Consider the following 26,133-nt stretch of genomic DNA (forward strand, 5'->3'; position numbering starts at 1 on the left):
TTTTTTTTTTTTTTTTTTTTTTTGTCTTAGGAAATAATATGTAAAATCAAGAAAGGAAAATATTTGTTTCACAAAGTCCATTAATTCTTTTCATTTCTGGTCACATAAAATTTAAACCAGGTGAGAGAAGAATACGATTTCTTTTCCCAATAGAAACAGCACAACATAAAGGTTTTGTTTGTAATCCTTGTCAGTTGAAATCACTTTCACTGCCTGGCCTTTCCTTCTCCCTTATTTTCCTTATTCCTTACGTTCTTACCAACAAATCCAGACAACGAGAGATTTGCCTCAGGATCTTGATGAATCAAGTAAATAGAATATTTAGCTGGCTGTTTCAACATCATGGGGTTTGAAAATCGCTTTCAGGGAGCTAATTGTGTGGATTTAGGTTAGTCGACCCTTTCTGATAGTTTTCAAATGAGGCTTTTTTGCTTGGTTTTTGGCAGCCTGTCCTTCATTAGAGCTTGAGTTTATTTTAATCTTCCGTTCACCTGCTTTACAGCCCTTGTTTGTTCTTATGGAGAAACAATATGCGTTTATCAGTACACTGTAGTTGCTGAGGGGGGAAATATGTGAAAAGAGGAGCATCACCTCCTCCTGAGCTCAAAGAAGCATGTGTTAATGATGTCTTTAATTCAGGACTTGTATCTTGCTTTTGTTGCTATAGCGATGAAGAAAATTAAGATAGTCATTTGCACACCCGTTGTATTTGCTTTGAAAGACGTCTCAGCAGTTTGAACAAAGCTCTGAACAAAAGTGCAATGCAATAGCCAAAGCAAAAAAATAAATAAATAAATACATTTTGCACTTTAGCTTCTCTATAATGTGATGTTAAACAAGTCATTATGTGGGGAAACAAAGGTCAACTCTTTTACTAAGAAAACTCAATTTGTGTGTGTTTTAATCTCAGTATAAATACAGCTGTTCCATGAAGACATTTGAGGTTTCCAAGGGAACAGTAGTAAAGAGACATCCTCATGGTGACCACGAAACAAACCAGACCAATCAGGGTAAATCTGGCCTTTATAAAGGAGTGCCAAGAAGGGAACCATTGTTAAAAAATAGTCTTAAAAACTCTTCTTTAATGTTTGCAAAATCCTACATATTGAGGGAAGCTAATACAACATCACCCTAAAACGCTCCTTACTTATGGTAAAATTGGTGCATCATTTTGTGACGAGGCTTTTCAAAAGGAACGGGAACATTGTTCAGAGTTGAGGGAAAGATGGATGGGGGGTAAGTACAGTCCTGTTATAAAACCTATTCAAAGGCTCAAAAGACTTGAGATTGTGTCAGAGACCTGGACAACAAAATGAATCATACAGTCAAAGCTACAATGACATGGTTCTGATCAAAGCATGTTCATGTGTTAAAATAGCTGTCAAATTCCAAAGCACAGTCCAATTGAGATTCTGTGGCAAGACTTAAAAATTTGTTAAAACTGAGACATGCTCCATCTCGTCCTATAATTATGTTTTACAGGACTGCTAAGCTCTTACTCAGCCAGAGTCAGTAGTAGTGATTTTTAATGTAATTTTGTGCAAAAATAAATAAGTTTTATTTTTTTGAAACTCTGCAATGACTTGTTACTTTATCACAAACTCCCCTAAAATACATTATGTAATGTAAAAAAAAAAAAGGTTCATGGCAAATTAATGCTTTTGCAAGTCACTGTAATTCTAATGTGTTTTACTTTGACAGTACAGTTTGAGAAACTGTTACTGGATTATGAAATGTCTACTTACCCATCATGAAAGTCAAAGTATTTACCTGTGTGTCTGTCTGAATGTTTTTTTTTTGTTTGTTTTTTTTTTTTTTTCCCGCTATATCAATGACCAAAACTGTGTGGTTCTTTTACTCTAAGAATTGTTGATGTGTTGTCACACATTGCCACATACAGGACCCGTTTTCTTTTGTAGCCCCACAGAAAGGTTGCAACATGAACTTCTGCAAACCTCTGGAGAAATCAAAGAGCCCCGCACTGTTCAGAGGAAAACACACACACACTCATGTGATCCCAACGACTTTTACAAATCAAAGTCTCAGCCTATACACATGTTTTTTTTTTTTTGTTTTTTTTTCTACCTCCTTTGTGCCTAAATTGGGTGAGCGGAAAAATTAGGACATGGTTCAACCTGTTAACACACATCCCATCTATTCTCAGGAAGAGTATCAAAGAGGTCCTCAATTATAAGTCTTGCGGTTACTTTATTAGCTGGAAAGTAATTCAATAGACTCAACAGACCAGAAGCAGTTCTGGGTTATGAGGTCGCTCTCTCAATTTCTCTCAATTAGCGGCTCTAATGACAAGATAAAGTTTGGTCATATTTCAGCGTTGGAAGGAGGTGACGATGATCGATGTGGTGTTAATCATGCTACTCTTAATACATTTAGGCACTTAATATCTTCTAAATATTCCCATCCACCCATCAACAACCATTGCTGCCACCGTTCATGATGATGTTAATAGTCTTTGTTTGTGGAAGTGTGGAGAATTTGCCTCTTTGAACTGAGGAATTCGCTAGAATGCTTTTTCCAATAACAGGCTCTACATATCTTAAAACAGCACTCTCCTGTTGTGTTTCCCTCTGGTGACCAGTAAATGAGCCAGTCATTTTTTTTTTTTTTTTTTTTTTTTTTCAAAAGAAACACACGGAAGTCAACGTAGTAGAAACTAGGGTCATGGGTTACACTTTGAATTGATAATTACATTGGTTTAGAGACACACTGTGGGCTTTTAAGATGGTATATTCATACATACTCACACACACACGCACTCATGGGCACAGAAGAAACAGCTACCAAGCAAAACACTATATATATATATTTTTTTTCATCTAGCTCAAGTGATAAAATACATGCAGATGGTCTTTGGAATAATATGGCATTGTTTGGAGATAAGCTACCTCTGCTTTTTCTGTCTTCTCCTTAGTGTAACCGAGGTGACCAGAATTTTGACTACAGCGCTCAATGCTTTCAGATATTACATTTTGAAATATTGAACAACAATGTTCCTCGCCAGAGGAGATTTCTCCCTCTCTTTCTTTAGCTTTGTAGATCTTGCTGTGAGGTTCTCATTTAAACCCCCCTTGCAAGAGGAAAAATACCATCCAATTTAAAGTTTGTATGTTCTCCGATGCAATGCTTATTCTCAGACAAAAATGGAGATGGTATTTTAATGTCGGTAAATGAATCACTAACCTCAGGACTATGAGTCCTCTTTAATGGCTTGTGTCTTTAGCTTGTCTCTCATAAGACTGGTGTCTGTTTATCTTCCATAGACCCAACGTCGTGTGACCTTCCATCTTCCGGATGGTTCCCAGGAAAGTTGCAGTGACAGCGGGCTTGGGGACGCTGAGCCCAGCAGCACAGCCAGTGCCACCCAGCCTCTGCCCCTAAGCTTCCCCCAGGAGGAGTACTATGAGCAAGCGTCACCTAATAGTCGCACCGAGGGAGACGGAAATTCAGACCCTGAATCTAGTGAGTAGCGATCTTTTGCATTTTTGAGAGAGCAAGCAAACATGTCACTTTGTGTTATTTATTTATTTTTTTGTGACTTCAAATGCTGACGATTTGATTTCACCATCTATGATTTTAAATGGCACTAATACATATAGCTACTGTTTAAAGTTTGATTATGACAAAACAGCCTTGCAAAGATTAAACAAGCAGGCGATTCTTGTCAAACGCCTAATACAAGCCAGCTGCACATTTTGGACTGTGCTCTCCCAGTGTTGAGAGCAGATATGTTTTTTGATACGGAGCATATGGCTTTCTGCTAAGGATACATGTATGACTCTGCATGTAGGAACCACGAGTAAACATGAAAGGTTATCCATCAGTGTCAGAACAATTAGATTTTCTATTGAAATAGACTGTACCACTGAATGCACATTAACTAATAACAATGTCCATTTCCCTGTGATGTGTAACCACTTTAAGAAAATATTGTTGCAGACCACAGGCTGAAGATCTTGAGTTGCAATGTGATCATGCGTCTTGTGATTTGGTAAATAAGTGAAGGACTGTTCCTGCGCTTAAGAACAGACAACACGTATTTATCTATATGCTTCAAAATAGCATATAATTTGCATTAAGTGTATTTTTCAAAACTAAAGAAAGGTTTAAACTCAGTTTGAGAATTTTGAAGCCTATTCTATGTTTATAAAAAGCCCACAAGAAACCATTTTCAGTAATTTCTCAGAAGTATGACATCACATTGAGAAAAGTGTGAAACACACTATACTGACTGAACCTGACTGAAGCATTCTACAGTGAAACGCATGCTTCACATTTTTGAACTGCAGTAATGTTCTGTGTGTTCTTTTTCACAGATTTTCTTTCTTGAAAATAAACCAAAAACCACCGCATTCATTTTAGATTCACAAATAAATGGGTTAATTAGCACCGAGCTACAGTTATTAAAGAAAATAAATTTTGTAGGGCTGATTTTTGTAAATGTTGAGAGCTTGGCTGTGTAATGAATGCTGTGAATTGTACCCCTGAGGTGGGAACTTTGTTGCTGAGATTTTCGTAAATGATTCACAAGACAGCTGTCACTGCATGGCTTACTGCCCAGCGATGTTCCCCATAAAAAGCGTCAACTTCTTCCTCATGCATATACAATACTTTCTCTCTCTCTTTTTTTTATCCCTGTTCAAGAAACTTGCTGGAGGGGAAAAAAAGAGGAAATTTTCTAGCATTGGCATTGGCGATCCAAAGCTTTTATCAGCAGCAGTGATATTGACAAAATTATTTTGCCTCACCACAGAACGGACAAGGTTATACTGAGTGCCACCTCCTCTGTTCAAGATGGATATTCCAGTCCCATTGAGTCAGATTTTATTTTCTTCAGGTTACCTTGCATCACATTCTGCAGACAGGACAAAGGCTCATTTCTGCACATGCGTTTAGTCCTTCTGTGGTTCTGTGTGTGCGATTGTCAGCATTGCTTTCAACATAACTCTGAATTACCTGTCAGAGAATGTTTTTCGTTCTATGTAGCTGAAAAAAAGAATATACAGGACAGCAAAAAACGGATAGCTTTGCATACACCCACATGTAGTGCAGTCACTGTGTCGCTGTTGTAAGTGAGACAACAGGCCCGGGTTCTTCCCCAGCAGCTGGTCTGGCATTTCTGAGGCTGGAGAGTCGGTGTGACACCCTTCATCATTTTCATACAGAGGCTTTAGCAATTTGGAAAAAAAATGTTCCCCGTAGGAAGTGCATTTTGTAACGTAACTCACCCCATGTTTTTTTAATGCACCTGTACCTCTGCATACAACAAACACTTAAACATACATCCTTAGATCAAACCTCTTTTTCCCAGGCTGTTCGTTTTAATGCATTCACAGTGTCGACGGCGGTGATTCATGTATGTGATTCATTTAGACGCAGATGCAATTATTCAACGTTTCATTAATATTCAGAGACATAAACATGTAATACTTCATAAAACAACTCAAACATACAGTTATTATCCACATTTCCCCCTGGGCCGTGTTTGCCGAAGTGCATTAGTTTTAAGGTCGGGAGCAATGCTGATGTGATAAATGCTTGTGTATTTTTACAAATCGCTTCACTAAGAAGCACCATAAAGTGAGCGCAATGCCAGAGTCTAATGTCAGTAATTGGATATCAGAACAGCTATTTTTAGTTACTTGACCACAAAGCTCCTTCTAATCCTCTGTTATCACAGCGATTTTACGAATGTCAATGTAATTCTCACTGAAAACGTGTTAAAAGCTTGTTGAAGCTGACAAGACGTGATCATATTCAAGGACGGCGTTTAAAGAGAACGGGGAGATTTATTGAATATCCATACTCGTATTGTTATGCAATTCATCAGTATCACAACACGTATATTAAAATTCTCAGACATACAAGGGTCCTTGAAATCCAGACACTACGTAGTTTACATTCAATGTGCATTCCAGCTAAACATTTACCATCAAGTGCAGCTGAATATCGCGCTTACTCTGACATTTTTTGCATCATTCCGAGACAAAGTCGTCTGAATCGCCCAGCTTCGTTTCGTCTTCCACAAGTTAAGTCAGATAAACTCTTGACTCTGTTCTGCTCAGTTCAAAGTGAAGACAGCTCTCGTGTGCATTGACGGTCTCGGAGATGAGTGCGTTTGGTGACAGAAGGGGGCCTAAGATGGATTAGATATGGTTTTATCAATGAGCACCAGAACGGCACGGCGGCTTCAATTTCTTATCATATTGTCTCAATTTGTAAAGCAGGGAGAACCAGAAGAAAAAAAAAAAAAAAAAAAGGAAACATAGCAGAGGAAAGATGGAAAGTGAACCAAAAGAAATAAAGATATTAAAGAGGAGTGGTAGGAGCATAGTTTCTGGAGTCACAAGTTGTATTGTTCTGTAAAGGTACAGCTTGGATCTGAATGTCAACTCGCACTGAATAATTTTCTGTGCCAAAGGCAAGCCACGTGGCCTTCTTATGACAATGAATTTCTCGACTCCTCTTTAAACCTGCATCTTTATTAGACCACCTTCTCTTGAAATAAAGTTCATATGACATTTTATGTTTCTATTATTTATGAGCTGGGTGGCTGTTCATTTTATGGGCTCTTGCCTCCCCCTCCAGGCTTTATTTGCCACCCTGCCATCACTCTTGTGCCGTCGCCTTTTCTTGTCACGTTTTGTTTCGAAAGGTTTGATTGCTCCGTCTCTGTCCCAACAAACAGATTAACATAATTTGCATCCAGCCTCCTCACATATTTGACAACCTTTTATGGCATTAAAATGTCCAACCATTTAAATTGTGTCTGACCTTCTAGATGAATTTGAGCTTTGTGATGTAAAAGACAGAAAAATATATATGCCCTCCCTCACCAAAGAAACAATATTTATTTTTGCTTACTGTGCATTTCTGTAATGTTTTGAGTTACAGTTGATTTTCCTCTCCCACAATTGAACTCAATTTGTTTTGACACATATTTCCCAGAATTGCAAATAGCAGAAAGTCTGGATATTAGAACATGATGCTTGACCCAGTTAAGCTAAATCATTTTTATCTGTGGATATGTTGATATTTGTCTTAACAGTGACCACTGACTTCATGGCTTCTCTTAAGCTACTTTTGGAGTGAATTTCTTTTTTTTATTTATTTTATTTTTGCTGCTCACTTAATGCCATCCCAGCAATTCTGACATGCAATGCAATAAAAAAAATGATACAAATCATCATGTGGAAAACAACAATCACTTTTAAGCCTTGAGACAAAGTCTACCAAAGTGGGAGCAAATCCCTGACTCTAAATCCCCAACATTTTTCTAACAATACATGTTTTTTTTGTTTTTTTTTTCCTCTTGATGATTTGTAATACACTTATTTCTTTCTCCTGTTGTCTGAGTTTCGGGGATTTAGGAGCTTGTGCTTTTTGCCCACTTACAAGCAGTTCACTAAAAGCGGTTCCGATGTGGGGCATTAGTCTCCCAAAGACGCATGAGAAAAGCCATACAGCAAAGTGCCGTATGTTAATCTGTAGCATATGGCTTTCAAATGACCACTTTGTCTGTCTGAGATCTAATCTGCTATTAAAATAAGCCAATCCCGTTTAAATACTGCAAGATTAATAAGATTAAAGTTTTAAACGTAGTCCGTGATGCATTGCAAATCTAAAGACTTGAAAAGAAGGTACAAGTTTATCAACTTACAGATTGTGATCAGTTGTTTTGTGAGTGATTTCTATCCACATAATATTTTATGATTTCTGATACCGAGAGACAAGTAATCTGATTAGACGATAGCACAATTTGAAGCCTTTTAGGCTTTGGAAAAGGCTGTTTTACTTGGTCATAGGGGCTTGACTTTTGAAACTTCTTTTGTAAGAAAATCTACATAGAAATATATGGTAGTCGGTTCAAAACTGGATCATGATTGAAGTTTATTTTTAATCAAGCATAGATCTTGGAGGTGACAGCGCAATAAGAGAAACAGCTTTTTCTGGCAGAGGTGCTCCCAGGTCAGATGAGAAACCTAGTACCGCCAACTTGTTCTTAGATCTCTTAGATTTCTTCTCCCATTGACATGTCCCTGGATAACCTCCAATGGGAGGCCTTCAGGGGCATCTGAAGCCAACTCCGGATGCCCAAGCTTCTTGCCATAAATCTAAAGCTGAGTCCAGCTACACTAAAGATCTACCCCACTTTAACCAATTGTATCCATTGTCTTGTTCTTTCAGTCATAATCCACATCTCATGTCTCACGACCGTAGGTAAGGGTTGGAACATAAAGACAGCAGTAAACTGAGAAGGATGTGACCTTAGGTCTTTCTTCACCATGACCAGAACGTAACGGGCAGACAAGGCTACAACTCATCTGTCCACCCCTGTCCAGTCTGAGCATAACTCGTGAACCAGATACCAAGATAGATCGATTCTTCAGCATAAGGCAAAAACTACCTGCTAACCTGGAGGGAACAAACTGCCTTTTTCTAAATAAGTCTTCTCTGGACCCATAAAACACTTGTGGCCCACATAACCAAGTTCCATGACTTCATTAGCAACGCCATGAGAATAAGAATTTGGTCCACTGTTTGACAGCAAGGACAAAAGCCACACTGCTGCTCCGGAATCCATGGTTTGAAAATGACGTCTCCTATCCAAACCTAGATTAAGCTTTTCCAGGGATGTTGATGCAGGTGACTCCTCAATACCCAACGCACATCTTCTGACCTCCTTCACTTAACTTTTAGACCTCTAACCTGGTCTTGCACTTCACTGACATTCTCCCAGTCCTCCATGTGTCATTGAAAAAAGCATGTTAACAATTACAGTCTGAATTGTAATAGTCCTAATGAAATCATCCAGTACAAAGGTATTTCTAGTAGAGGAGACAACAAAGTTATATGCTGCTTCCAGATAAAAGCAAAGTGCATTTTGTCGTTCATACAGTTTGCTTAGCACGTGATTGTGTAATAAGAAAAATGTTACACTATTCAGTACAGTTGGCTATATTAATTATTCATATGAGCCCAATCTCAGTTTCACTTTGAGGGTTCTCATATGCAATTAGATGTAATGAATGTGCTTCTTAATTACATTCATTTGTGCAAATTTCCATTCCCCGCTGAATTTTTCTGGGGAAACATTGTGACACTGACCAATGCCATATCATTTGCAATGTGACTAAATCCATTCAGCATAGAACAATTAGTCGTAATTAGTGTTACAATGTCATCAGCGACCAGGGGGGAAGACTAAGCTGACATGCAAGGAAAAAGAGGACCCTTGTTCAGAGTCAGAAGTCCAGTAATGCAGCAAGAGCTAGATAATTGGCTGACCACAGGTTAGAAATATGATGAACTGTTGTAGGACTGTTGAGGGTTTTTTTTTTTTTTTCCACACTTTTATTCAAGCGAGGTTGGCTGAGCAGGCGTTCTCTTTAATAGCAATGCCACACTTAATAAGTGCCAGTTCAACCTTGTGCTTTTTCCAGGCACTCACATCATCTACAGCTGACAAATGAACAGTTTCTCCACAGTAATTAAAGAGTGAAGTGCCTTGCTTAAGGGTACATCGCTGGTGGTTGAAGGATTGGAGAAAGTTTTTCTCATTTGTTTCACGCCATGACCTTACATATTCTCATGGTATCAGATTTATTCGTAAAGTGATGTGGATATTTAATTCATGCAGCACATGAAATCGTTATGCAGGCCATTCGTTTTGCTACAGTTATCTGACAATCTGCGCACCAACTTCTCCAGATCATTTTCGTTTTCCACATTATATATACACCGTTATGCTTCCAGTCATATATTCTCTCTTTGATATAAATAAATAAAAACCTGTGCCTTATGGCTCCCAAAACGTGTTACTTATGCGACAGTGGGCATACCTGAAGCATCAGGGGAGATATACCTACGTAGATTGGACCTCTCTTTTTAAGATTATTTCAGATAATTTTTTTCTTCCTCTGTTCCCCTTTTTTCTTTTTTTTTTCTTTTTTTTTGACCGCCAGAGTTAGAAAGGATTTAAATGGACTCATCTGTATCCTTCTCAACCGACTGGGATTTGGTTGAAGTGTTCTGTTCTCAGAGGTGAGGTGGAGGGGAAGCCCCATTTTATCTGGTTCAAATGCCACACCAGTTGTCTTGAAATGAGAGAGAGAGAGAGACAGACAAGCTATTGATCTGGAGGAGTCAACTCAGCTTGCAGAAATCTCTCTCTAGCCTCCTTCAAACCTTTAAAAAAGTGTCATTTTAGAATCCTTCTTTTTGCACCATTAGGGTATCGTCTGTTCCCTTACAGAAGGCGACTATGAAGTTGAGAAGGCTTCTTTCTTGTGCCGATAATCCAGATCTCAGCAGGACAAGCCCAGCAGAGATATTAGCGAGAATTAGTTCAACTTGAACAGTAACTGCCATGTTTAAGCATCAGTTTCAAATTGATTTAGCGCCACTGTAAGCTGAGTTTTTCTTATGGGCACTGCACAATTAGAATACTCATCCCAAAGTTGTTACCATGTTCGGTAAGTCTTGTGTCTGGCTTGAAGAGGGATCAATAGGTGCCAACTTTGATCACATCTCGGAACAATGTATTCTGAACTCAGCAGGGCTGGAGAGAGACTTCAAACAAGGATAAACCCTCAAAGGGCCTCAGCCAACAATTCACTTTGTTCCATTCACTGACTCTGTGATTCTTAAACTGAAATGGCCTGAACAGAATGTTAAACCTCATAAAACGGTGGATAATAAATATGAAGAGAGATGAGTTATCTCACTCCTTAAACATATTTGATTTGATCTTAGTTATGTCATTTAAAAGTCCAGTGACGCACCAGAAGCAACCCTTCCAGAACGCTTTATTAGATACTAAAGGTGAATATTTCCAGTTGTCGCCATTAAATGCATCAAAGCTCCCAACATAATAATTTACCAGGAGTTTTAAACTCCGAGGGAACCATCACCACAGATCTCTGCAGAGCAACATTTGTTAAATCCTATCAAATCCTATTTTGATGTTACAATGCACTTGGTTTATACAGCAGAAACTTTCACTCCTTCAGAAGCAGGAGGAAGACAAGGGAAGCTATCAAATATAGATGTTGTAATGTTTTATTGAACGACTTTTGTTATAGATAGCCTCTGCAAAAATCCCAATCATTTTCATTGTTGGGCTCCGAGCTTGGGAAGGCATCAGCATGTTGGCCCGCGGTAAAGCTTTTTCTGTTCCTCCATCCAACCTCTCACAGCAGTGTATACCCTAAATTTATATATTCAATTTCAGCTGTGTAGACTGTGTGTGAATACATGAGTTCCTTGTTTTAGATGTGATGCTTGTGTGTAAATTCTGGCATGATATTAGAGGTAGGCCTCTGTTGTATTTTAATAAAGCCCATTATGCTCCGGTTTGGGAGGCGTCGTATTTCAGTATACCCATTAGTATGGTTTATTGTTTATAACAGCATTAGAGAGGGCAAAATGGGCTTCGAAGGAGTGCAGCTCTTCTCCTTTTTCCTTTTGCCCCACTCATCCCTCCTTTTCTCCTCTCCTTTGAGAAATCAAGCAATAGATACATTAGAATGCATGGTTTCATCCCTTTCTCATTTTTCACATACAGTTGGTCTCAAGGATAAGGATGGCTTCTGCTCAGAAGGACTTATTGACCAAAATAACTCTGCATCAATATGTCTCCTGAAGGTTGAGCAGACCATAGCATCTCAAGGGTTGCATTTTCACCTCCTCTCTATCTTTAATGTTATTGACCTAGGAAGCTACAGCCATATGACCGAAGCCATTTTAAGCATCTTTGTCCTAAAAGAGCAACAGTATTGATGCGTCATAGCAAACTGATTGTTACAAGCATGCCGACAAATTAAATTTAGTGTGCTGATGGCACGTTGTAGTCAATACAGGGCATTGCAAAAGCATTGACGCACATCAGGTCATGTTCCAGCCAGAAACTCTCAGTGTATTTTATTTGGAATTATGTAACTGGACAACATAAAACAGTGCATACTTGTAAAGAGGAAGGGAAAAAAAATTAAAAGTATTTTCAAATATGTTTGCAAAATAAAAATCCAAAAAGTATTTCAATCATTTATATTCAGCCTCCTTTAGATTCTTCTGAATAAAATCTTAGCGTCGCCAACTGCCTTTACAAGAAACCTGATCAGAAGCGAGATGAACCCAAAATGTAACTTTGTGACTGGCATGCAGGAGGCAAAAACCCAGCATCATACATCACCCATAACACACAACACCTTCTTTGAAACATACAAGTATGTTTCAAAGAGGGGATGCTGAGGGAATGCTCTTTTTTTCTACAAGGACGGTCAAGCTTACCAAAGTCAGTTGGAAGGTGAACTAAATGAAAAATGCAGTATGTAAACCTGTTAGAGGGTGCCAATGTTTGAAACTGGTGTGAGGGTAGCATATTTACTGTATATTTATGTCCTATATATGTATATTTATGGCCTATTTAAGGTCTGATTCTAAATACACTTGAGAATGTGAACCAAGATTTGAAAATGACTGTTCTTAGATGCTCCTCTACCGATTGGAAAGTCAAATGACTGGTCAAATGAAAGCTGACAGTGACTTATTCTGACATATCTAACTGTGGGTAATGAATGGAAATACCACATTTTTTGTTTTTTACCATTTTTTTTAATATGGCGCTATCTGTCTAAAGTTCATGTATCTGATAAATTTTGTATCTGATAAATGTTCTAAAAGGTACAACTTTGTTGGATTTCTTTCTGTCAGATGCGTCGCATAAAATTGCAATAAAACACAAAGGCAAACACAAACCTACATTGCTGGTGATATGATGACACATGCAAGTTACAGTTTGTTTATAATTTGCATCCTGAGCCATCGCTGACACCTAATGCAGGTGCTGAATGCACAAGCATGTATGGGATCTCCCCTCACTGCGCTGTATGGGACCCTATCCCGACCCGATCAATGTATATACTGACTGCTTGATAAATTGGGCATTTGTGGACAAATAGATCACGTCAGAGACCACTCACGGTTTGGTAATGCTGACAAATGGAGTGAGAGTATGGTGAGACAAAGGACAAGGAGTAGGGAAAGCAATAGAGAAGGAAGTGAATGAGGTTTTTCAGATGGGAATCGGTGAGTGAGTGAGTGGATCCTCAGGTACAGTGGGCCCTTCAGGACATTTGGCTTATCAGAAAATGAAAAGGGGATTTTGAGGGGCTTGACACTAAACATCCAAACCTGCTTGTTGTTTTGCCCTCTCTGACAAGAGAGGTTGCGTATTCAGCACATTCACCATGGTGTGTGGTGTTTTCTGCACTCATGCCCGACCTCTCTGAGAGGCACCTGTGGGGACCTCAAGGCGATGTAGCACTCATGAGGTCAGTCAGCTGTCGGCAATTCTATGCATGAAGAAGTAAGGCAAAAAAAAATAAATAAATAAATAAATAAAGCAAATAAGACACGTACACGCACTGCCCGCACACACACACACACACACACACACACACACACACACACACACACATATATATATATATATATATATATATATATAGCAAGGCAGTACATGTCCTTTTGTCCCCATTTCCCCTGAGACACCTGCAGGTTTGCATTGATTTGTCCTGATTCCATTCAGTCAGAGTCCCTGCAGGATTTCAAGTGTCAAACATCTGTCAAACTGAGGCACCCTCATGCTGACTGATTCAGAACACGTGTAAGAGCAACATTTTTGACAGAGTTCACTTTGGCAAGGGACCAAGGAGAACCAAATGATGTTTCCATGGGTTTGGGGGAAATTGATATTGACACATTGTTTCAGGATAATAAGTTTAAAAGTTTGCATGTGGGGAGAAGCAGTGGAACTCTTGAAGCTGCTGACACATGGTCTCTAATTTTGCTATGTATGCAAGTGTATCTAGCATATTTTTCAAGTGGTTCTAAATGCAAGCCCCTCCTTTTGCTGCACTCCAACCAGTTAGAATGCAAGCAATTATTAGATTTTTTTCGTTTGTTTTTTTGCATCCGAAAGCAGGTAGTGTAGTCGTCCAGTACTCTACAGCAACTAAGGGAGACTTACTCCATTATACATTCATACAAGTAGTAGCAAACTTGTTCAGGGGACAACAGACAGATGAGATATATTTTATTTTTTTCTTGGTGCCCCAACCCTGACTGATACCACCCTGGGCAACTGTTCATATAACCCATTTCAAAGCCACCAGCGTATACACTTTTATTTTTTTTTTTTTAACTGTCTCAAACCAGACATGCCTAAAGATTCGCAGTTTTTCATGTTTTTATTTTCAGGAAAGTTCAAAGGAAGTAATTTTCTTTTAAACGTTAACGTATAAATGTCCCTGTACATTCATTTTCTATGGAATTCGTGAAATGACAGGACAGTCGCTTCTCTTCATCCAGCTGAGCGACTGGTGTAATTAGTGCATGTGAAATTTCGAGCTTGTGCACATAGATGTGCACATGCAGGCTTGAGGCTGACATTCTGTCAGCGCTGCATTCTCTTTGTGTTTAGTTCTGGCTGGAAATTGTGATTCTTGCAGCTCAATGGCTTTTTTTTTTTTTTTTTTTTTTTTTTTAATGGCAGAAAAGTTGGAATTAGTCTCTGATATAGAGGAAGGGTCTTGTCATGGCTTTGAAAACTTCTGATAGGTCAACTGACACATTTGAGTTACTTGGAGGCACATCTGTGGATGTAATTTAAGGTCATACTTGGAACACAATGCTTTCTAGTTTGGCATGAAAGTCAAAAGAAATCAGCCAAGACATCAGAAGAGAAATGATGGTATTGCACAAGTCCTGGGAACAATTTCCAGATTCTTGAAGGTGCTGCATTCATCTGTTCAAGTATAGACAAAATGGGAATGTTCAACCGTCATACCGCTCAGGAAGCAAACAGAATCTGTGTTCCAGAAATTAACTTGCTTTTGTCCAAAATGTGCAAATTGACCCAAAACAAAAGTCAAGGTGCTGACTGAAACTGGTAATTCAGTATAACTATTCAGACTGAACGTGACTTTTTCCCAACATGGGCTGGAAGGCCCTTCAGTGAGGAGGAATTCATTATTTCAAAAGAAGCATGAATAATCCACATTGCAGTTCGATTTTTTTTTTTTTTAAGATCTGAAAAGGTGTGTGAGAGTGAGGTGGCCTACAAACCTGGCTCAGTTACTGCAGTTCTGTCAAGAAGAATGAACTAGAACTCCAGCAATGTATAAGCTTGTGGAGGAAAACCCACATGGTTTGACACAAGTCATACAGTTGGAAGGCAATGTAAACTTCTGATTTTGAAGATGATAATAATAAATTCTGACATTTTCTTAGAATAATTTTGATCATTCTAACTGGCCTAAAACCAGAGAGGTCTGATCTGAGTTAGGATGCGTCTTTTTAGTCGGTGTGTGTTCATTTCTGGGCCCAACTGTCTCTGCGGCATTTGTAGCATCCCAGACTTGCAACATTCAAGCCAAGAGGTATTTCTACAAATCCAAAATAAGTGGCAACTTGAGATAGCTAAATAGTGCATACTTCATTGTCAAATTCATTGCAAAACAATGATAGAGTTATTGAAGATGTAATTATTCACTGACTCTGTGCTTTAAATTAAACTAATAGAACAAAAACGGTGACTGAGTAAAAGAAAGTCAGAGAGAATTAAATGTCTTTGCAGAAAATGGACTGAAACATCTCCTGAAGCCAGTGTCAGGCACTTGTGGTAGCTATGTCTTTGTTATGATAAAATCTGGGCCCTCTGTGACTGTGCCCTTGATTCTGCAATTGGCTTAACTCGGCAGGTCACCAAGGGGAAGCAGATGTTGTCTTGAGGCATGTCCCGGTGCCGCTGTAAGGACTCTGGCTGGTCTTCCTAAGCTTTACAGGTGCAGAGGGGATGGTGGATCGGGGGTTGGAAGTGCACTAAGCCATGGCTAAGCTGCCACAGGACAGAGCTGGGAATGTTTCAACGAGCAGATATGCTCATTTTGATCCACTGAGGTATAATAATTGATGATCAGGCCTGCTGTCACATCTGGGATTCACTGGTCCATGCTATAAAGCGCCCTTACAGCAACACATGGCGGTGGGGACAGAGGTGCTATTGGGTCTCGTGCTGACTTCTATCCCATGTCCTTTAAAAATGAAGATCAGAGGAACATGGGTCCATACAACACATCACAGGAAAACCTCCCCTTGCACCTTCTCGTCTTACACGTGTTAGAGGTACAACTGAATTCACCCTTGAGGGAACACAAAAATTTGATCACTAAAAGCTCTTTTGAAAATGATGTTGCCTTGAAGCCTCTTATGGTTATTACGCTTGTCTCTATAATGGACAGGAAAAGCACACGCAATAAATGTCTGAGATGAAGGACAGGGGAGATAAAGAGGGAAAGTAAAAGACGGCCACTAAAATGCCAAAAAGAGTCCATTTAGAAACATTTTAGCACTACAGTAAACAAAAATGCAATTCAGTGTTCTCCGTGCATCGTAAAATGGATCTTGCAGACCACACATGGGCAGCATTTAGGCTCTTTTAAAAGAAACGGCAAATGTTCCGTAATTGCTCTTTTAATGAATCTACAGAGAATAAAAGAGAAAGGGCTGCAAGGAGGGCTAGAGTAAAACCCACTCCTTTTTAAACTCCAATATTTCATCATGCTTTAAGCTCCAAATCTGACCCACTTTTCCCCCCCTTCCTCTGTATATTTGCTCTTGCTGTACTCATAAGAAATAAATAAATCTCACTGTTTTTTTTTTGTTTTTTTTTTGGGGGGGGGTATCTTGATTAATTATTATTATTTATACTTGGCAAAGCACTGGGATTACTCGTATGTCAGATAAGAAAAGAATAAAAGGCAAACAACTACAAATGCACCTTGATCAACACGAGCAAACCTCCCACATTGCAACAACAGCTACAACTAAGAAGAGAAAGTCTTGCCACTGACAACCTCAGGGCCTTTGAAAACCTCCCTTCAGTTGAGCATGGTTCTGCGGCTGCAACAGATCAAACGAAAAACAACAGACCAAAAGGAGAACAACCAAAGCCCAAGCAAAAAGTCTCCCAGCATTTCTTTTATAAAACAATTATGAATGTAGTTTCTCGGTATACATTCCAAATATGATTAATATATTTCCACTATCCAGGCCAAGTTGGACCGAATTTAAACCACCGAGTGGCTTTGTGAGCTACAAAAAAAAAGAGCTCTCATCCATGTCTGTTGTCATTGTTGGTCCTCAGTGATCCGATCAGATTTAAAACGCGCCATTCAGCCTCATTGATTTCAGTTTACCACAGATTGCAACAAATGAACTGTTGCTTTTTTTTTCATCAGTAGCAATTACTAAACAAAGAAAGCCTAATATTGCAGCACATTAGAAGCCATACGGTTTGTGAACAACAAGGTCTGAGCTGCTTCTATAATGTTGCTTGAATTTTAATACAAGATATATACAGTCACTTTAGCAGGGATTATTGTATTTCTATGCGCAAATGTTTGCTGCTGATGGAAAAAGGACTGCAGACAGAAAATGAATGCTTGAATTGGTGCTTTTGCACATTTAGACGTATTGCTCTGACCTGCATTCTTATTTTTACTGCTACGCAGGAGCGTGTGGTGAGGCACCGGTTTTCAGACTCAGGTGTTCTTGTAATGACCTAAATAAAATATGATGCACTTATGAAGCATAGTCAAATTAGGAACTGATCTAAAAACTTAAATGATAGTCAGATTTTTAATGGCAAACAAAATACTAAACAATTGTTATTATTTAGGTTAACCTACAGAGATGAACACATGATTCAAATTGTATGTGTTGCAGGGGATATTTGCCCTGTATTTATTTATTTTTTTTTTCATTTCAGAGTGCAAGAAAGTTCTCGCATTAAAGAAACAAGATACTTTGATGTTCGAAGTGAGCAGTCAGAGAAGTTTGCACATTTCTGTCTGAGTTTCATGTGTGACTTCTCACCATATGGTCTTCTTTAAAAGCTTTGTTAATGTTAATTATTTAGAAATGTTAGTGTCGTTAAAGAGAAAATGCTGCAGGAATGTAAAGTTTATGCTAATGTTAGTGTTTTATCCAAATCAGTCTCAAACAAATCAAGATAAGTTTTTTATCTGAACAACCACATGTGAATGAAATGTTTTCATTATCAATATATCCTTTCAAAAGGTTTACTAGCCCATTGTATTTTTACCTTGCATTTCAGAAGACATGCTGTATTAGGTAAATAATGAACCAGGATGCCATGGATTTTTTTGGGCATCTTGAACATTTTCGCAGCATGACTGTCACAGCCCTCACACACTGCTGACAATGCACATATGCACCCCGGCTATAACGTTTACTCAACCGCTAAAGTGTTACAGCAATGACTAGATAACATCACTTAATCTCTTTAACCATGTAAGATCCAGTGTAATAGTGCAACATCTTTATTTAAAAAAAAATAAATATAAAAATGTTTTGGGACTAATCATTACAGTTTGCATTTAAATCTCAGGTGGTCAGTTGATCCTTGGATGGAAACTTTCTCTCTTTGAATGTTGAGCGAGGGAAAAAGACGTTATATTTTTGCCACAAAGATTAAAGCGGGATGTTTTAGCTTTTCAGTTTGACATATTTAGATTTTGAACCATAGCTATACAATTATTTTATTTCTTTTTGTTTGAACACTAAAGCCAACTTACGATGAATCGTAATACAGTTGTCGATTGTTGAGCAGTGCCTTCTCGTGATGGAAAATTATACACCATCTCAGGAAAATTAGGGTGTTAACCGCCATCATAGGAGCTCAGGTATGGGGAGTAGCTAACAGCCGCTGAAGTGGAAGAGTGAGTGAATGAATGAGTTGGCACACTGGAAATGAGGTAGGGATTTGTTGTGCTGGTTTGAGATACCAACTCGGTGATTCTTTTGTTCTGCGTGTCACCAAATCTGTCATGTATCCATTTTTAAGGGCTGCTAGGCTACTGAGCGATTTGTTTATTCACAGCTCATTGAAGGAGGGGAACCAGTGGGTTACCTTGTTTTTTTTTTTTTGTTTTTCATAGAGCTAAATTGAAATTTTAATATAAATGGGTCACAGTTACAGTAGCAGTTGCAAAGTCAAATATTGTGTAAGTTTCCTTCTTTGTATAAAGAGAATGAAAATTAGCTGATGGAGATTCCCAAGTCAGTAATTCATTCAGGAACCCACACATCACTAGTGCCTTGCTAATTGTAGTCTGTACCATGAACAACAACAGAAACTCTGAACAAAACCATGGAGTAAGCAACACAAGGACTCTAAAGACAGGTTGTTCCTGCCTCACTTCATCTTTGATAAGCGGTGCTAAACATGTAAACCCAACCAAGAAAATATACTACCTCTGCTATTATTTTATTTAAAATTCAAGTACATGCAAACATTTTTTTTAAGTGTTAAAAAGTCAGGAAATTAAAACAATGTGTATGACTGGATTCAGGAGTGAGTGTAAGTCACTCACTCCTGAGTAACTTACTCAGGAGTCACTCAGGATCAGATGAGAGATACCATGTTTGGTATCTCTCATCTGTGCAACATCAGTGAGAGGGATCGCAGAAATTCCGTTTGACTTGATAAATAAATATAAAACAAGCACAAAGTTCTTTGTTTTTAGAGGTTCTGCTATTTTTTTAAGACCTTGTACTTTTTTATATGACAGCACAACAAAGGACTTCAAAGTTTTTGCTCTGATTTATTTCTGTAATCATCACTGTTCTGTTGTGAAGGATTCATAGAATTTTTTTTTTTTTTTTTTCAAAAGTGAAAAATGCACATATTTTACAGAACTCCGCCAAATTCCATCTGTCTTACCTTCAGAGCATCTGCCATTGCTTACAGGGCCATCCACCTCTCGAGTCACTGGGACTCTGTGACATCTGTCCCAGCAGATAGAGAATCAGGATAGGGCCATCCATTCTGTTAACGCTCCACTGAACTCTGTGTTATGTTCACCATAATTTGCTTTTGGTTGCTGCGCCATCCCGGAATATTGCTTTGCAGCAGCTCAGACAAACTTGGCGGGTAATAATGTGTCCCTTTTCGGCCATTCTGCGAGCAGATAATTTGATAAACCTCCAGCCTTAATGGCTAAGCTGGATCCCGATAAACGTGGGTAGTGTAACAGGGGACTGGCATTTTCTCTAATAATTTCTGAAGAGAAGTTTTTTCCTATGATATTGTCAAGAGAGAACATGTTTGGTCTGAAGGGAGTGTTTTTTTTTGTTGTTTTTTTTTGGCTGTGTATTGCTTTTTTGTTTTTTGTGTTTGTTTTTTTTAGTCCTTGGAATTGATGTGCATATATCTGTTCTGTTACCATAATTATGAAGATGCATGTGAACGTTGCATTTTTGATTGATTCAGGCAATAATTTCTTCTTCTATTTCTTCTTAAAATTTTAGATTCAAAATCTATTTTTTGAAGAGGAAAAACCAACTAAGTTTAGGCATGCAAACTGTTTCTTATAGCCATAATTTATGTCCCAGCAGTGCTTGCTCCTGCACTTCTTTAAACCAATAATACTCTTTGCTGCACACATATTATTCATTATTCCTTTTTGTAATATTTTGCACATTCAAATCAGAGCAAAGTCGGTGAAACTGACCATCCTGTGACCTAAAAGCTCACTCAGCTAGCGCTCACTCACTTATGCTTTCTCTCAATCTTTTGAGGGTACACGCGTCAGCTATTCCTCATATGGTAAAATATGCAATCTGTGCCTGCCAGTCTATGAGCGAGTTTGGGGTTAATCCTCATGAATACGTGACTTTGTCTGCATGAATAAATAAAAACCTGCTCACTGGGTAATTGAGGTGCTGTGGCACTAACAAACGAGGACACAATTTGTAAATAGGATTTTTTTTTTTTGCTCCCGCTGATCTAGACCCTTGGTGATTTATATCACATGAAAGGGCTTACTAAAATTATATTGATTCACTGTACAAGGAAGACGTGACATTGAAATGTTGAATTCTCCCCTCAGGACTCTGAAAAAGATCTATTACGTTTCTGTTTTTCATTTCTGTCAATTTAGTAGAAGCTCAAGGGTAGAAATGCCACTGAATTTTGATGGCTAATTTTGTGGCAGGTAAAAGAATTTTTTAATAACCTGTGATTTAGAATCGTATAAATCAGTATGAATGTTTGACAGCAGCTGAAACTCAAGATGGAGCTCAGAGTGAAACAATAAAGAACGACGGAAAGCTATAGGAGACCGAGACTTATATAGCCCATGACTGAATCATGTCTTTTTTTGTCTTAAATAAATCGTAGATATTTTTTATATATGAAACATAACATTAAAAATAATTTTATGTTTGTAATATTTTGTATGATAGTGACATTTTAAGTATAATTACATATGTATATTTATCCGTTTGCTTATGTGAAAAAATGTGATATTTAATGTCTGTCATCTTGTTTATTTTTTATGTTTTTCATAATATATAGCTGCTTTATAGATTTTTTTTTTCTACCAGGTGTTATAAAAGCTTACAATGTGACACATACTTTAAGTACTGCATGCCACAATCTTCTTGGGGGGCCGGCGGTCGGCCTGATTGGCGGGCTGGGCGGGGCGGGACGGGACGCGCTCCTTGGTTAATGGTTAGAGAAATGCTGTGGCATCACAGCTGAAAAGGTTTGCCATCCTTTTTAGTTATCATTGTACTTTTAAAACTAATAAATAATAACTCATGTTTGCTGTCCATGTCCTGATAACTTTTAGGACCTTTCATGTGCTCACCTGTTCTAAAAGCTCATGTCTTATGTTCTTCTGAACAATGAAAACAAAGGCTGATTCTGATTCAGAACAGCCAGCCTGAAAATGTCCAACCCATTTGTCAAACGCTTACTTTGCAGAAGTTGGAAGCTAGAGATAGGGCAACGCTCTCAAGCATGTTTTGAGGTGTTTTACATTCAAAAAGAGAGAACTATGTACTTCCTGGTGTTAAATATGTGAATGTATGACTAATTTCATGAACTGTTGAATTAGCTTCTTTAACAGAGATGGATGTGCATAAAACGTAACAAATTAAGACACTGGGCTCATGGAATAAGAATCTATGTAGTTTGTTCAAATCTGACATCAAATGGATACAATTACAGGCCGCAGTGCTGCAGGTGGCTTGATTGTTGTTGTGCAAACAATGAAGCAAGCCGACTAAGCATTTGGGGCAATAGCTCACAATGAGCGAAATTGCATAATTTATGTTATATTCTTACTTTAGTGTTTACCTAGTGTACACTAGAAGCATTTAAACTGGATATTAAAACTTTGTTTTCTGCCACACAGTACAGGAGGAGTCAGTTGTGACTTTTGATATGGGCTAGATGGCTCTTTGCCCAGAGTGACTTCATCAAAGGGGGCAGCACAAGCACTCTGAAATAGAAGTTCAAACCTGTCTGCCATTTGAGATGTCAGGACTTAAATTAAAAATGTGCCCTAAATAAATACTGGAGACTTGAAATAGACTCTTGAGCCAAGGCTAGAAAATTAACAGAATGTTGTTCTGCTTGATCAAACATTTACCCTTTATTTATTTACTCATGCTTTGCCTTGCTTACTATATTGTAATTAATATATTCAGTTGTATAACAGTTGTTAACAGCTAGTTTGCCAACTTAAAAAGAAATCTCCATTTCATAGTGAGAAGAAAACACTCAAACCATATTTAGCGCAGTTTAGATTTGAGTGGGAAGTGGGAAGTGTGCAGACGGGGATAAAAAGGTGTTACCTTGGCCATGACAAAGACAAAAAACACTGATGATGATATTTGACATTAACCTGTTTTGATCTTTTTTTTTTAATTATGTGTCTTTCAGCATACATGTCTATTTAACATTTCTAATGGGGTACTTTGCAAAATAATATACTGCTGCCTTTAGCAGTTTTTTTTTGGGGGGGGGATGGTGAATTAAATTTTAAAAGATAACTGTTCAGAAATAGTAAAAGATTAAAAGTTAAGTATTAAATGTCCATACATTTAATAATAATTTAGGCACAAACGGTGCAGGATTGGATTTCTTGCTTACTTGGTTGTCCATATAGTTTTCATCACATTTTGGTTGGATGGATCTAAATGTGCAAGGTGTTTGAAGAATTTTGGGCTTAATTGTGTTAACCTTCACAGTTGAGCACAGAAGGGGATCTCACCCCCCAGGTTGGTTCATGACAAAAAAACATCAATAAGAATCCGTCTCCAAGCTTTTAGAAGTTTTTCCATTTGGTGCTGCACAACAAGGACACCTGTTGAAATCGTGTAACTTTCAAAAATATTTAATGCAGTTAAAACACAAAAGGTTTGATAAGAAAAAAGGAAAATGTCTACAATTATATTGGCAGATGTGAGTTCATAGGCCATTAGTTTCTACATAAAATCCACAGTTTGAGCAGGATTTAGAATGGTTGTGAGAAATACAAATTATGTTTGTGATTGTTCAGGGTGGAACAGTCGCCATTCTGTGCTCAGTTGAGATAAAGATAAATCAAAATGTGAAAATTGCAATTCATTCAGGTCATTCAGAGGTTATAATTATGCATTATCTAGATATGTTTGTTTGCTATTTATATATATATATATATATATATATATATATATCTGGTAATTGCTGTGATATCCAATCTGCACTGCCTTTGACAGAAACAATTACCCCCTTTAACACCAGAAGATGCAAGCGATCTCAAGAGACAAAAAGGTGTAATGGCTGACAATTTGGCTAACATTTACTGTAGCAGCAAAAAAACAAAAAAACACACACATGGATACTTATCTCACAAGATATGATGCTGAACAATGCCTTGGGAACGGGATAATCAAAGTCAGGCAGGACACCTACAGCTTTTAGCCCGTCATTTACCGCCATGGTACACTTTTCTGTTGTTCGATATCCCACCAAAGCAAGCCAGGAGATGTGCATTGATTTCAGGAGGGGTGGGGGGGCCCTCTTCACTGTCCTGCCCCTCACAGCTTTTGCTTGACCCACTTATTTTCTCATCTTTCCTTGTTTTCTCATGAGACTTATGCTTTGCACACCGCTTTTTCCATTACAGAATCAGTGGATGCAGGGCAAGTATGATTGTGCTGCATCGCGTCTTTCTCATGCTCTCCCTTTCAGTCTGTGTAAAACTCACACCAACAATCTGGCTACCTGAATGAGTTAGATGATACCAGCTCAGCTAGCCAGCAAATAAATCACCAGACAAATTGACGTGTATACGACACAAGAGAGACCGTCTTTAAAAGAGTTGTTAAACACTGCATGTGGTATACAGATCTCAGCCATGATTGGTATTGACAAAAAGCAGTGTGCCCATTCAAGAAAAAAAAAAAAATATATGTCTGACCATATGGCTCTGGACAGTAACTTATTGTTTTATTTTTTCCTGCGTACTGTTTTGGGAGCTCTTTCTGTCCAAGCTCAGAGAAATTCAAAGTTTTTAGCGCATCGGATCACATTCTAAAATCCACATAACAAGCCTCCAGGTAGCAGTGAAGCTTGTTTTACTGAAGGTTTGATCTTTTAAACGAAAAGAGATGCAAGCCGGTAAACAAAACACCCTGATGAAATTCGATCTCACACTTTCACGTCTGTTCATAGTAACTCGTACACAACCACAGACGATAATTTTAAAGCAGCGGTTCTGAAAGTGTGGGGCGCATTCCCAAAGGAGGCACCTTGTGGTATCAAAAAGGCTGTATTAGATCCATCCACATTTTTTGTTTTTGCTGATTTTTTCTTCCTGTGAAACCTTTGTTAATGGGATTCTACATAGCAAGCAACATTTTTAATCACTTTAATGCATTTGATTCAAAATCCGAGTATTTCAACCTGAGCTGCATAATTCTACACTGAACAGAGATTCTTTAACACACAATTGAAGCTTTGTGAATTATTTAAATTTATTTTTTTTAACACAAGAGGGAGGTGTTTTGGCACACTGTCTGACAATTAGAAAAAACATAAAAACTGCAATAGAAAGACCAGTCAAATCTGATATGAACACGCCACACTGATTAAATACTTTGTAAAACCCTGTTGGTGAGATGAATCTTTCTTCTATTTGTAAAAACAAAAATGAATTCTCCAGAAAAAACATCGCCTAGATGTGCCGTTAGTATGGAATATAAATTATGGTTTAATTTGTGATCTAAAATTTTATATCAACATGACAAAAAAAAAAAAAAAAAATCAAATAGAAGGAAGAGAGGGGGAGGAGGTTTGCAGCTACCAAACAATATAGCTCACTGGAAATTTAAACCTTCTGTCTGCAGTATATTCTAACCTGGTAACCTAGACCCACAGCTTGCCCAAGGCTGTCTTACATGTGTTGCGCAGCTGCAAGCCAGGCAGAGCATTTTTTTTTTTCCTGTGGCACTCTCTTGAGATTTGGCATGGCAGGGTGAGAAACCAAAGAGCAATATCTTCATTCAGGTCAAGATAATATCTTTGAATTCTGTCAAGCTTGTGCAATTCCTGAAAGAAACACAAGGAAGTCAGAACAATGAAAAAAAAACACATTGGGGGGGAAAAAATTAGTGTGAAACATTGTAAAAACAACAACTTGTAAATTCTAATTTTGACTGGCTCTTGGATATTTTCTCTTTTTTCTGCTATGTTGATTGCTCATCCAGAAAGGATGAGGCTGCTGAAGGGATGCAGGAGGCAGAGCATACGGAGTTTAAGGCCTGAGTTTAGGTTTCTTTGGAAGGCTGCTTAATATTTCTTAATAGGGTTGAAAGGACGCTTGAGGCAAGTCAGTGGAGATTCTGCTTTCCTCCCTTGGATTATCATTTTTAAGCAGCTTCCTTGGGAGCATCCAGAATGAGGGTTTCAACAGCTAAGGATAGGGGGAAAAAAGACCTTAGCAATTTAGTTATTTCACCAATTTACCTCATCTGAAAAGACTGACAAAATCTGCTCCTGACTCAGGCAAAGAATAGACAGTTCATCCCTAAATCCAAAAGCTTTGAGATGTTCACTTTTTTTCAGCTAGATATTGTGGTTTGATATAATTAATCCACTTGACATGCTTATTCTCAGCGTATTGTTGATTTATATACGTACATATAATGTTGGAAAATCAAGTCAGTGTCACAAGCTCTTGAAAAAAAGAACAA

The 26,133-nt window shown here is 38.2% G+C and overlaps 1 protein-coding gene across 4 annotated transcripts in view; it reads left to right on the forward strand.

Annotated features, from left to right (window-relative positions):
• pcdh11 (protocadherin 11) overlaps positions 1-26,133 on the forward strand; it is a 185,063-nt gene that overhangs the window by 118,423 nt on the left and 40,507 nt on the right. For all 4 annotated transcript variants that reach the window (XM_015030019.1, XM_015030097.1, XM_015030182.1 and 1 more), the window contains one exon: positions 3,282-3,480. In XM_015030019.1, coding sequence (XP_014885505.1) covers positions 3,282-3,480 — 199 coding nt within the window. The remainder of the gene's footprint in view (positions 1-3,281; positions 3,481-26,133) is intronic.

The sequence above is a fragment of the Poecilia latipinna genome, unplaced genomic scaffold (assembly GCF_001443285.1).
Source record: "Poecilia latipinna isolate Pla-1442-1.1 unplaced genomic scaffold, P_latipinna-1.0 Scaffold0, whole genome shotgun sequence".
Classification (NCBI taxonomy): domain Eukaryota; kingdom Metazoa; phylum Chordata; class Actinopteri; order Cyprinodontiformes; family Poeciliidae; genus Poecilia; species Poecilia latipinna.